The sequence below is a fragment of the Mus caroli genome, chromosome 5 (assembly GCF_900094665.2).
Source record: "Mus caroli chromosome 5, CAROLI_EIJ_v1.1, whole genome shotgun sequence".
NCBI classification, from domain to species: domain Eukaryota; kingdom Metazoa; phylum Chordata; class Mammalia; order Rodentia; family Muridae; genus Mus; species Mus caroli.
The window spans coordinates 140,336,675-140,350,589 of NC_034574.1; the positions used below are offsets into that span (position 1 = coordinate 140,336,675).

General features: G+C 45.6%; 1 protein-coding gene across 1 annotated transcript in view; it reads right to left on the reverse strand.

Annotated features, from left to right (window-relative positions):
* Usp12 (ubiquitin specific peptidase 12) overlaps positions 1 to 13,915 on the reverse strand; it is a 54,643-nt gene that overhangs the window by 22,255 nt on the left and 18,473 nt on the right. Inside the window, exon 2 of the mRNA XM_021163215.1 lies at positions 5,251 to 5,331. Within this exon, the coding sequence (XP_021018874.1) occupies positions 5,251 to 5,331 (81 nt within the window). The remainder of the gene's footprint in view (positions 1 to 5,250; positions 5,332 to 13,915) is intronic.

Sequence of the window (13,915 nt, forward strand, 5' to 3'; positions counted from 1 at the left end):
AAAAAAAAAAAAAACCAAATCCCTCAACACAAACTCTTCCAAGAAATATACCAAAATAAACATTTTCTGTCAAGGTCACACGGGCACTAACATACCAAGCACAAACAGAAAGCTGGCTGGGCTGTCAGCATGGAGGATGAGAGAGGCTGCAGGCAGAGCTGGCAATGGTGGCATTACCCCTGCAGGTCTCAGGGAAGTGCTGCTGCCCCTTACTCAACCAACCCTTCCCTTCAAAACTGTTCCCCTCCCATGGGGACACTGCCTGACAGAGCCAACACAGAAAGGGTAAGACCTCCCTTCTCTGAGGTAAAGGGAACCATCACCCACCAAGCTAAAAGCAAATACAGGAGCTGTGTAGAGTCACAGCAGCAAGGCAGAACCAGGCCCGGCCCATGGCTCCAAGTTAAAGCTTATTCTGTTTGCATGTTCTTCTCCAAGAGACAAAGCCCTCAGAACAGCTACAGTCTTTTTTCTTTTTTTAAGAAGTCGGATTTAAAAAGATATGAAGGTCTGTGAGAACATGAAACTTCTCATCTTAATGTCTGCTTGGGCGGGAGAAGCAAGCACTGGCTTCATTCAGAAAGACACTGTGAAATGAAGACTTCCCAGGACAGCTACTGAAGTCTAGGCTGCAGCTCTCTGGTACTATTGGCTAGCTCCAGAGAAAGTAAGTACCCCTGCAGTATACACATCACTAAGACTCATTATTAATTAGCCATCATCATTTTCATCTTCAAAGTAGAATCCGTACCACAACCATAGAAATCTAACGGTCAACACATTCTGGTTCTGTCAAAGAGCGACACATCCATGATCGGGACAATAACCAGCATTTGGATATCCTTATCAGAAGACATGTAACAGATATTTAACACCTTCCACAGAAATAAGAGAAAAACACAACACCTCATAGTTACATCAGAAAGGTTAAGACAACAAGGACTCATTGTCTGTAAAAAAAACAAAACTACAAGATGCAAATGGCACAGGCTGAGAAACCAGAGGGCAGTGTGTACGCGTACTGAGAAGACTACAAGCCAGGCTCTGTCTTAGTCAGGTTACTACTGCTCTGAGGGAACTCCATGACCAAAAGCAACTGGGAGAGGAAAGGGTTCATTTGGCTTAGACTTCCACATTGGAGTAAATCACCGAAGAAAGTCAGGACAGGAACTCAAACAGGGCAGGATCCTGGAGACAGGAGCTGATGCAGAGGCCATGGAGGAGTGTTGTTAACTGGCTTGCTCCTCATGACTTGCTCAGTCTGCTTTCTTATAGAACCCAGGACCACCAGCCCAGGGATGGCACCACCCAGTGGGCTGGCATCCCCCATGGACTATTAATTAAGAACATGCCCTACAGGCTTAGTACAGTGTGATTTTCAGGCAATTCCTTAATTGAGGCTCCCTTCTCTCGTCAAGCTGACAGAAAACTTTCCAGTGTAGCCCCACTGTGTCAACACAGCCAATCCATCTTCTGACGCAGCACTACCCAGCCCCGAGTCCTGCCATTGGATAGTTTTCCTTAATCAGTTCTATCAAGGAAATCATTAAGGAGAGTTAGAATTCTTTCTCAACAGTTGATATTAAATCCTCACAATAATTAATAACCCCCCTGTGGTGGCTTGAATATGCTTGGAGGTGTGGCCTTGGAGTAGGTGTGACCTTGTTGGAGGAAGCGTGTCACTGTGGGGGTGGGCTTTGAGACCCTCCCTCCTAGGTGCCTGAGGAGAGTCTGCTCCTAGCTTCCTTTGGTAGAAGATGAAGAACTCTAAGCTCCTCCAGCACCATGGGTGCTGCTGTGCTTCCTGTCATGATGAGAATGAACTAAACTCAGCCCCAATTAAATATTGACTTTTATAAGAATTGCCTTGGTCATGGAGTCTGTTCACAGCAGGAAAGCCCAAATTAAGACAACACACACACACACCCTTCTTTTGTTTTTCAATACAGGGTTTGTCTTTGTATAGCCATGGTTGTCCTGGAACACACTATGTAGACTAACTCACAGAGATCCTCCAGCCTCTGCCTCCTAAGAGCTGGGATTAAAGATGTGTGCCACCATTCCTGGCTTTAAAAACTTCGAAGAGGGGGCTGGAGAGATGGCTCAGCGGTTAAGAGCACTGACTGCTCTTCCAGAGGTCCTGAGTTCAAATTCCAGCAACCACCATAAATGGTTGCTGGTGGCTCAAAACCATCCATAATGAGATCTGACGCCCTCTTCTGGAATGTCTAAAGACAGCTACAGTGTACTTAGATTTAAAAAACAAAACAAAAACAAAACAAAACAAAAAAAAACCTTTGAAGAGGGAGTCAGACAGCCTGAAATTGGAGTTAGAAGTGACTAAGGGCCAACTGAGTATACCAAGAGCCAAACTTTCCCCAGATCCTAAGATACTTTTAAAAATTCATATTCATATGTGTGGACATGCATGTGTATGGTGAGCTAGCATTTTTACCTGTTCAGCCATCTCCCAATGGCCACTATGAAAATACCTTCTTCAACCAGTCAGCCCTGGTGACCCCAACCTCTGCATCTGCCCAAGTGGTCCAAAGGCTATGAATTAATCTAGAAGCCTTTTCCACTCCCACCCCTGCCCCCACCACCCCCCGTGTAGACAGACTGTGCTGCTCACTCCCACTCTATCCTACTGCCCATGCCTCCATGCCAACTCCTCCTTTATCCTGTCCAGTAGCTGACCACACCCGTGTCATCACATCTGTGGAGAGTCAGGGCACCTGGACAATCTAGATAGAGCCCTGGACCGGCTTTCTTTGACCAGGAACTCTGGCATCTCTGGAACACAACCCCAAACAGGCTGTGTCTGCCAGATGGACAGACACAAGACAAGACTGGAACACAACCCCAAACAGGCTGTGTCTGCCAGATGGACAGACACAAGACAAGAATGAAATCGATTTGCAAGAAAACAGAACCAGGACACCTTCCACCTAATCACGCCCATAACCCAGAGGGCAAAGAAAAAGACTTTATTCTCTCTTCTCCACCCCAGGTCTTGTTCCAAACAACTCAGCTTAAACAATCCATCAGAAGAGTCTAGGAAGGCAACATAATTTGTTTACATGTTTTGGAATTTTATTTTTATTTTATGTGTACAGATAACTTTGGCAGTACATGTGTCTATCAACTACTTCCATGCAATGCCCAGGGAGGCCAAAGGAAGGTATATAGTCTCCTGACACTGGAGTCACAGGTGGTCGGGAGCCACCATATAAGAGCTGGGAACCGAACCCAGGTCCTCCGAAACAACAGCCAGTGCTCTAACCCCTGAGCCTTCTCTCCAGCCCCAGTGATCCTAACCTTGCTAACAGGGATCTGGTGAGGAGGCTCACAATGGAGCCGCAGGGAATGTGCCAGAGTGGCCTGAGAACTGCATGGCCCAGGAGGCGCCAACACAGCAGTGAGGAGACAGCACTCCACAGTCCAGTAGCTACTCAGTGTGTGTCCCGTACGTACCACAGACATTCAGAAGCTTGTTCATCCTGCAAGCTCCTCACCAGCAAAAACCACCGACCTACTCACACAACTATAGGATCAAAGTGCAAAACAATGTTTTCAAAGAATTTAGCCAATAAAAATTTTAAAACAGATTAAACAAAACCAAACCAACCTATAACTAAAGCTAGATTAAGCACGTGATGATTAACAATGCTGAGAATCATCCCATTTGTCTCCTGTAGGCTAGTCAGCTGTCTGTCTTAACTGCTGTGCAAACACAAAGGCCCTGGCTCCCACAGGTGACTGCTTGGTGATGACCTGACCCCCAAAGTCCAAAAGGGACCCTGTAAGGCAAGTCTAGCAGCAATTCTTCCATATGTACTTCCCGGAAAAGCAAAGCAGCCTGGGAATGCAGCTACTTACAGGCTAATGGGAGGAGCTCTCCCTTAAACCCCAAAGTGTCTTCCCCTCCTGCAACCCCCCTGCAGTTGGGGAGCATGGACTCCAGGGCCCTGAGCACACTGCACAGTGCTTCACCACCCAGGATGTCCGACCCCACTTCAGGGTTTCTAGAACAGCTCCACAGATGAGTACTGCTCACCGTGCACATAAGATACAGACGGGAACGTGACTCGAAAACTGACCTCCGAGTTACCCAGCCCATTCCCCACACCACCACTCCCAGGTCCAACACTGTTGCTGTTTTTAAGCAACACTGGAGTTTTGATACAGACTTAATCACACAAAATAATATAGAAACTGGTGCTTATGAAAGGACAGTTGTACACCCCATGTGTGGGTGCAGGCATCTCAAGGGAGTTGAGCCAATCTTGATATTTAAGGGACACCTCTGAGTAAGTAGTGTTACAGTTCTAAAACTAAAGCAGCAGCCAAGTGAACAAGAGAAAAAAAGCTGCAGAGAGAGTAAGGGCTGGGCACAAAGGGCGGAAGCAACAGAAGCCACCTGAAAGCGTCAGCCACAGTGAAGCCCAGCCCTGCAACCAGACGGCTATCTGAGTAGAGGCCAAGGCTCTCGGCCACCTGAACCCTTAGGTTCTGAGAACCCCCACAAGTGGCAGGATTTGTATAATAATGAGGCATGACAACCAGAAGCTGTATTTCCATCTATCAAACACATTCAATGGTCTCGCCACAGTTTATCCCTCCGGTCTATCCTGAGCTGACTGCTTTGTGGCCTCAAGAGAAGCATAAACGCTGTTTATGTTTACACTGACTCATGAGATCTCTAAAAAGATAATTCAAAATTAACCAGACCTGAATATGATACAGCTTCATGATCGTCTAGTGAGAGCAGCCATTCTGGACAGAGCTGTGGAGTTTCACTATCAAATGTATTTTATGTCGTATCTGCCACCAAGACTGAAATATCCAGGACAGACTTGGAACTAGGAAAATAATATGTTTTTTCTTTGTTGAGTTTCAGTTCTGTAAAAAACACGTTCAGTTAAATTCCCAAGTTCTCGCCAGGCTTTACGGATTGGGGCCAGCGGCCTCTCTTGTAGGAAGCTTTTGCCTGGCTGTACATGTGCGATACACTAAAGAACTCTTAAATATCAAGCAATCACTTGTCTAGTTATAGATCAAACTCTTGCTGTGAGAATTCTGTTGCCAGAACTGTGAGATTAGGCTAAAAGTCTTAAGACCTCAGAGATGTTTACCTCCTTTCAACGACAGGTCATTTTTCAATCCTAACGCCACAAATGGGTTTCCTTTACTGAAGGAGGAAGCGTACTGACTCAGTGCTGCACAGCTTCAAGGCTGGAATGTACTTACATTGACTAATCCAAAATAGTGCTCGTTGACCGGAAACTGTTCTGGACCAATCTCTTTCTCTAATGCCGAGGCATTGGCGCCCTGTAAAACGAAAACCGCAATGGTCAGTATCTACAGTATTGCTATAATGTACCGTCATTTCTATAGTACAGGCTGAGACAGCCTTCTAAGGCCACACTCAAGCTATAGCAAACCAACATTATTCACAAAGAATGATACTGAAAAATTAATAGCTTTAAAAAAAAAAAGATTTATTTATTTATTTATTTTGTGTAAGTACACTGTAGCTGTCTTCAGACACACCAGAAGAAGGCATCAGATCTCATTACAGATGATTTTGAGCCACCATGTGGTTGCTGGGATTTGAACTCAGGACCTCTGGAAGAGCAGTCAGTGCTCTTGACCACTGAGCCAACTCTCCAGCCCCCAAAATTAATAGCTTTTAATCACATGACTAAATACTAGTTTACACAAGTTAGTCAGGATTCATGTTCCTAGAGCAATCAAGGAAAACTTCTGACTTTTATACTGCAATAGAACAAGACTTTGCTGGCAACCACCTTGGAGCCAAAAGGAAGGAAGGAAGGAAGGTTCACACAGTTGAGGGCCCAGCCAGCATGTGCAACAGGACTCCTTAAGGATGGGAGACCCAACTGGGCTAGTATCTATAACCTGCTGTCCTAGAGGAAGACCCAGAAGTAACAGCCAGATGCCCACAGGGTAAGCAGCATCAGTGGCCCTGCACAGCACAGGAACTCCCAACAAGGAAGCAGACTTTCTGGGATCAGAAACACTAGAGGAAGAGAGCGCCGGAAGCCAAGAGACAAACAGACACACAAACAGAGCACCTACTTCCTCCCCGTTCACATCAACAATGTGGCAGCTCCTGCTCTGTGCCTGTCCTCCCCACGCACGCCTCCTCCCACTGCTGCTTTCATCCCTATACTTTCTTTTTCATGTTCTTCTTCCAAAGCACACAGCTGGCCTGACTGCTGGGCCCCAGTGGCACTTATCTGAGCATGTTTACTATTTTTAGTTATATGTATGTGTGTATTCAATGTGGTTATTATATGCATGTGAGTGCAGGTGTCCCTGGAAGCCAGAGACATGGGGTTCCCCTGGAGCTGGAGTTACAGGTGCTGTGAGCTGTCCATCATGGGTGAAGTGGCCTCAGGTCCTCTTCAAGAACAGCACTTGCCCTGAACTCCTGGTAACCTCTCCAGCACCTGGTCCCACTGCCTCACCTCTCTTTTCCATCTACTTTTAGCCAAGCAATAACCCAGTTCCACAGGAAGACGCGTCACTGCTGCTGGCAGAGCAGGAAGAGGAAGCAAATCCCTTCCAACGACTCAGAGCCACAAGCTAGACCGCAAGAAACCCAAATGTCAGTGCAATTAACCCGTGGGACCCACCCAGGACCCTAAGGACCGGACGGCAACACTGTGCACACTGGAAGGCGGAGACATTTCCCCCCCGCAAAAAAAGTTCTAGCAATACGCTCCTAAGTTTGAGTGCTGAGTGAAAATCACTAACACGGGATGGAACATAAAGAACAGAGGCGACAGAACACAAAGCACAAAGGATCACAAAGCTACAAGGGCACAATGCCCAAGTGGCGGGGAGAAAGGCCAGCACTGCCAACAAAGAGCAGCCACTGGGCATGAGCCTGAGACAGCAAGGGTCAATCGTGTTCTCAGAAAAGACAGAATACTTACAGCAGTCATAATAAAACCTGTGATGTCTAAGAATCAAGCAAGGTTGCTTTAATCCATTTTCTTGTCAACAGGTGGCCAACTAAAACTCATTTCATTAAAAACAAAACTGTTGCCAGGCGATGGTGGCGCACACCTTTAATCCCAGCGCTCAGGAGACAGAAGCAGGTGGATCTCGCCAGTCTGGTCTCCAGAGTTTTAGGACAGCCAGAGCGATTGCACAGAGAAATCCTGTGTGGACACCCTCACCCCCAAATATTTTACAAAAACCAACCCCATGAGAGGATGAAGCCACTATGGAAAGATAGACAGCAGGCACGCTAGAGCAGGACTGACTGTGAAGCTGCAGCCCGAGGCTGCTCTGGGCCACAGCATTAAGTGGTTGAGCGGTGCGTCTCTGCCCAGACATGGGTTTCCTGAGGAACAGAACCCATGCCACTGTGCCTTCTTTCCATCTACAAGTAGGTAAGGCAGCCATTTCACCTCCCTAAAACATGGACAGACGATTCAATGTGGACAGGCCACCAAAGACCAACGACTAGAACAAGACAGGGAGGAGCCAGCCTCACAGGTCAGTATTGTTATTACAGAGAATTATGGTGTTAGACTGTATTAGATACAGATAATTAAGACACACAGATATAAAACCTTGCAGGCCACAAGCAAAAGCCAGGTGCACCTCTCCTGACTGTCCAGGACAAATTTTTGGAAAGATGAGGACTTTCTATACAGAGAGATTATCACCAAAGGATGACAGGTGAAGCTGCAGAGACTGTGGCCGTCACTCTGATAATAAGAAAGTAGTAATGTGCTAAACCCTGCTGGTAAAGCAAGGAGACCATCTGACAGTTTCCCTCTCAGACACAAAAACACATTGAACAAGCCTTCCTTCTCCGTTTCAGAAATACAAAATTGAGCCGGACGGTGGTGGCGCACGCCTTTAATCCTTGCACTTGGGAGGCAGAGGCAGGCGGATTTCTGAGTTTGAGGCCAGCCTGGTCTACAAAGTGAGTTCCAGGACAGCCAGGGCTATACAGAGAAACCCTGTCTCGAAAAACCAAAAAAAAAAAAAAAAAGGAAATACAAAATTGCATGGAAGCAAGCTGATAACCTGTACTGTTCTCATTAAAAGAATTAACTTACTGTAGGATAAACCTTATGTCTGTAGAATGGGCTAGAAATTAGAAATCTCCTGCATCCAATGTCCATAGCTAAGGCTAGACGTGTGGGGGGTGGGGGAGAGGTTACTGATAAGGACACGTTACTTTGAGAAGTTGATTATGAACAATGTACATGTTTATGTGAGAAATCAGACCTGCTATGTAGGAGATGTAAGTACACACTGTGTTTGCACACTACAGCTTATGCTAAACTATTATTTCTCACTTTTCTTGCTGTTTAAATAAATGGGAAAGTTCAATAAATCTTTCTCAGTTTCCTGTTCCAACCTTATTTTAGAAGCTAGCACTTCTCATTGCCAGGTTGAACATTGAACAGGGTCAGCTGAGGTCAATGCATTAAAGACATCAGCCAACCAACCAGGAAGGAGAAAAGTGGCTGAGGGGTGGGGAAGCCCTCGCGACCTTGGGAAACTAAGAAAGCTTCAGGAGGGAAGGAAGCAGCCGCCCCGCTGGGAGGGTGTGAGCAGCAAGGAGGGTGCGAACGCCAAGGCCCAAGAGCAGGCTGAGAAACTCAAGTATGCGCCAGTGCAGACACCACAGCCTCATACCGTACAGGAGAACGAAGTTTAGCCCTCATACCTGTCCAAGAATGTCCTAAAAACCCACTGAGATCAACAAATGATACAAGAAAAAAAAAAACAAAACATATTTATACCGTATTAAGAAGCACCAGAGAAAGAGAGGGTGGGGTGGGATCAGAGAAGACTTCTTTTTTATTAAAAAAAAAAGATTTATTTTATTTATTATTTTATATATATGAGTACACTGTAGCTGTACAGATGGTTACGAGCCATCATGTGGTTGCTGGGAATTGAACTCAAGATCTCTGCTCGCTCCCGCCCAAAGATTTATATATTATTATATGTAAGTACACTGTCACTGTCTTCAAACACACCAGAAGAGGGCATCAGATCTCATTATGGATGGTTGTAAGGCACCATGTGGTTGCTGGGATTTGAACTCAGGACCTTCGGAAGAGCAGTCAGTGCTCTTAACCGCTGAGCCATCTTGCCAGCCCAAGATGACTTCTTCTAATTTGGTGTCTGCCAAAAGGCTGAGAAGTAGTGAAACTCCCCATCTGTGTATCTTGTCATCTTCTGGCCTTGCTTGTTGAATTTGATTCTTGAAATAAAAGCCACATACACATTTAATGCTAGTACTCAGGAGGCTGAGGCCCTATGGTTTCAATGACATCCTGGTCTACATAGAGAGTTCTAGGCCAACTTGATCTACATAGTGAGTTCCAGGACAGACATAGCTACATAGTGAGCCCCCCCCCGCCCCAATGTAGAAAATAAGAGGAGGAGGAAGAAGAGAAGGAAGGAAGGAAGGAAGGAAGGCAGGCAGGCAGGCAGGCGGCAGCAACAGCAAAACAAAATAAAAACCCATGCTCCAACACTGATTGACCAGCCTATGAGAACAGAAGTAGACCACACTCTGGAATATTTGGGGCGCACATCAGAGGCCATGGTTTTTCCCTTAGGGAACCTTACTACAGCTACTTGGTTACTCCACAAATGTCTGCTATCCAGCCCACACCACAGACAGGCTGGCAGTGGAAGCTGCACTCCTGACCTAGTTCCCACATGAACCGCAGCATCGCCGGGAGTAACCAGGTGGCCTCAGTTTTCTCCCCGGCAGGGAAGGGAGCAGATCTAGAGCATGCACTGCACGCAAGCCCTCGGCACTGCACACAGAGTCTTACATGGTGACATTGAAGTAGAAACTGAAGGGTCTTTGGAAGTCGGTTGGATGGTGTTTGCTGGGGCAAACAGGTGAAGGAATGTTTCCTTAAAGTAGACACGGGTGTGAGAGGCTAAGGCAACTTCGCTGAAGCAGACATGGGAGAGACTCACATCAGTCAGCTCAGAAAACCTTAAACTATGACTAAATTAATGGCCAAATGACTGCAGATCTTAATGTACGCCTAGCATTCCATATATGTAATTGTTCTCATCCAATGGTAGAATACATACCACATCATGTAAGAACATCAAGCAACAAGTGACATTTGCCTCTTTTTACAGTTCATTAATGAAATGATCAATTAAAACAGGCATGTAATATTAATCTATTATTGATAAAATAATGTATACACATATATATGCACATAAATAAATATAACTTACTCAGTCCATATAATATTACTTGTGTATACAGTTCTACGGCTGATAAATTGGTATTAGATATCCAATTAGGATGTTCATCCCTAAAGAAGATCTCTCCCCCTCTTGGTCGGTAGTCATTAGTTTTCTGTCCCTTTTTGTCTAGAGGTGGGGCCTAGGCGATGCCTCTTCCCGTGTTAACGTCTGTTGACGGGTGGTGTACTTGCTGTAGTCTTGCTTGGGCAGCCATGGTTAGGGTATCATGGGAGAAGTTCCCCCGCCATTTTCTGGAAGATGTTTTTGTGGCCTGTGTAAAGATTATCCTTGCGTTGTTCAGAGGCTGAGTCCTCTGCTCCCCGTGTCTTGTTGCAATCAGAACATGGCACTGTGATGCTTATTCTAAGTCTCGTCTGCTTGAGTGCTGTGTAAGCGCTGCTCCCCATTTATTCTGACTTGTCAATAAAAAATGATCAGCAATGGCTACGCTAAAGAGAGAATAGGGCTGAACTTCCTATCCATGGGATTGTGGGGGGTTGGGGGGGGCATGAAAAAAAGGGTCCAAGAGCTATCATGAGAACGGAGCCAGATCCATTCTAAAATGCAATTATCTCGGGGACTTTAGCTGGGAGGTAGCCAGATTAGTTTAGAGGAATAGAATAAATAATAACTGCTCAGTTCTCTGTTGTAAAGCTTATCAAATAAATCTTACAGTCTTTGTCTCTTATTTGGGAGGTAGTAAGGCTAGAGAAAAATTATTACATTTAAAATTGATTTAACAAGCACATTTCCTGGTCCTCTGGCTCTTACAATCTTTCCGTCCCCTTTTTAGTGATTGTCCTTGAGCCTTTGTTGCAAGAATTGTATTGCAGATAGGGCTAGATACCCCTTGATCACTTTCCTATTCACTTTAGCCAGTTGCAGGCTTTTTGTAATGTCTCTAACTACTGCAAGGATAAGTTTACATTTATCTGTGGTATAAGGATAAGTACTCAGAATGCAGGGAGGAATTATGCTGGTACGGCTCTCCACTGGGGTCCATGACTTCATGAGCAACAGGTCCTGGGTTACATTTAGTTACCTCCTATTAAGGTTGGTCCTGAGCTGTGGTTGCCCCCGAGATGTCAGTGCCGCTATTACACCCTGCCATGCTGGACTCTGCTGTGGACCACGGGCATTACAGTTCACAAGGACTACTGGCTGCTTCCCGCCTTGGAAGCTCAACTAGCAGCTGCCAGCACTATGGAAGCTGGTCCTCAGGGAGGAGAAGGCCTCCAGGTCACATCCAGATCAGATCCTCCAAGTCCATGTCTGAAGCCAGGCAAGCACATGTGTTTATTTAGTCTCAAACTCAGCAAAGTATATGCTTATGTGAAATTTTCATTTTCAAGTCAGTATAGTTGTAATTTTAGAATATGAGATCTGAAATCTGCATCACCAAGTATATTAAACATGTATTTCATGCTCGTTATGCCTATAAGCATAATATTCATCTATAGTAGAAAAACTACCATTTATTAAGAAAACACGGGGGTTGCAGAGCTGGTTCTGCAGCGAAAAGGCCCCAGGTTCAGTTCCCAGCACCCATGTCAGATGTCTCACTACCTAGAACTCCAGTTCCAGGGCATCTGACACCCTCTTCTGTTCTCCACGAGCACCGAACATACCCACATGAAAGCAAGCAGGCAGGCAGGCAGATACAATTTGTAAATATTTCAAAAAGAAAAAAGTCTACACCTAGAACTTCATATACATTACCTTAAATTTTTGGAATTTAATCCTCAAAACAAACTCTTTAGAGATCCCAATTTTATATATAACAGAATCAGTATTCTCAGTGAAGCCCTAAGACATTTTTATTAATCATATTCTTTCTTCACTCTGTAATAAAAAAATTCTTTTAGATAGAACTAATCCAAACATTTAAAATTTTTTCACACTTCAAAATGTTCACCTGCTCTAAGAAAAGAGATCAGTGACTTTCCAGCTCTCCAGCCAGGAGAACAGCAAAGTTACGCCGGCCTCAGAGCTGCCGTGAGAATGCTTCCAAAGCAATCGGTAATACTAATTTAATTTGAAATTATGATAAATTCACAGGAAGGAAGGAAGGAAGGAAGGAAGGAAGGAAGGAAGGAAGGAAGGAAGGAAGGAAAGGAGAGGAGAGGAGAGGAGAGGAGAGGAGAGGGAGAAAGGAAGGGAGGGAAAGAGAGGAAAAGAGGATGGGGAGGTGGGAGAAGGAAGGAGGAAGAGAAGGGGGGCACCGAAAGCACCTGTTTCTAAGCACTGTTCTCCACAGGCAGGGGGTGCAGGGGGCAGGGGAGGGACAGACAGTTACAGAGAAATACAGAACAGGACAAGGAGCACAGAGCCGCTGACGCCTGCTCACCACGCGGGGCAATCTGCACTTTCACTACCAATGCTATAGACTATATAGACTATAGACACGGATCAGTCTATACAGGCAAAGTCCATGTTGCTTGAAGGACATGAACAAATGAGTGGAGGGAACCCTCCTTCTTAAAATGAACTGCCAACCGCATGCAGAAAGCCCTAAATCTAATGAATAAAAATGATGCAAAACAGTATATTTACGGTCATCTCAAAAGTATCTCCCCAGAAATTAATTTCCAAGTAAAACACAGCAGTAACTTCACACTGGAAAAACCTGTTGAGCCAGTATTTGTACTTGGGGGAAAAAAATGTATAACATGAATCTAATCCTGAAGGAGCATCAGCCAAGCCCACCTGAGGGACGACCTGCAGAGTGACTGGCTTGTCCCTCTCATCATCTCAAGGTCAAATGAAACCAAAACCGCTGGCAGGGGTGTGAAAGAAACTATAGATGGTCCAGAGAGATGGAGTACGTGCAAACATCCTATTTGCAAAGCAGATTTAACAAAATGCAAATAGCCAGTAGAGAACATCTGGGCAATTCTCACACTTGCAATTTTCCTAAAACTTCTGATCGGATTAATAGTCTCCACAATGGAGTAGCCTCCATTCACAAACCTGGGAAAATTGTCCATCCAACATGAAAGTGACTAGTACGCACAAGAACCCGAATTGCTTCTCAGCACATGGCCTGGGCAGTTACCACCTGTCATTAGGTCTCATGGGGTGGCACAGCCCTAATTCACTCCGCCTTTCTCAGGGACTGAAGTTGAAGGGCAGCTCCTATACTCTAAAAGCCAATGCTCTAGCCCCCGCGTCCAGTCTTACTGTGGGCAGCCAGTGGGCACGTCCTACCCACACATGCTGTACTGAGTTCCTTTACTGATCTGCCCTATTTGTTTGTCTTAAATGTCACGCTGGAATGCTTATTCAGGGTTGTAGCTGGCTGTTGACTCAATAACCAATTACTGTCTGTTTCTTCTATTCATGGATGCCCTGTGGAAGGGGCTGGCAAAGGGGCAAGCCCATGACTGGCTATCTGGAAGCAAAGCAATTCGCTTACAGGGAAGACGCCTGCGGTCTCCATCTGGACGCAGTGGTAGTTCTCCCAACTCTGTCCCACAGTGAGTCACCAAGCATTCTTCCCAGAATACCCCGAGCCTTTGCACCGACTTCCACTTTAAGCCCCTCGCTTGATGACCTTAGCTACAGTAGCTTATGGTAGAGCTGGCTCTGGATGCCCCCATCATCTTGTGCACCAGAAGATCGATCCCACTTG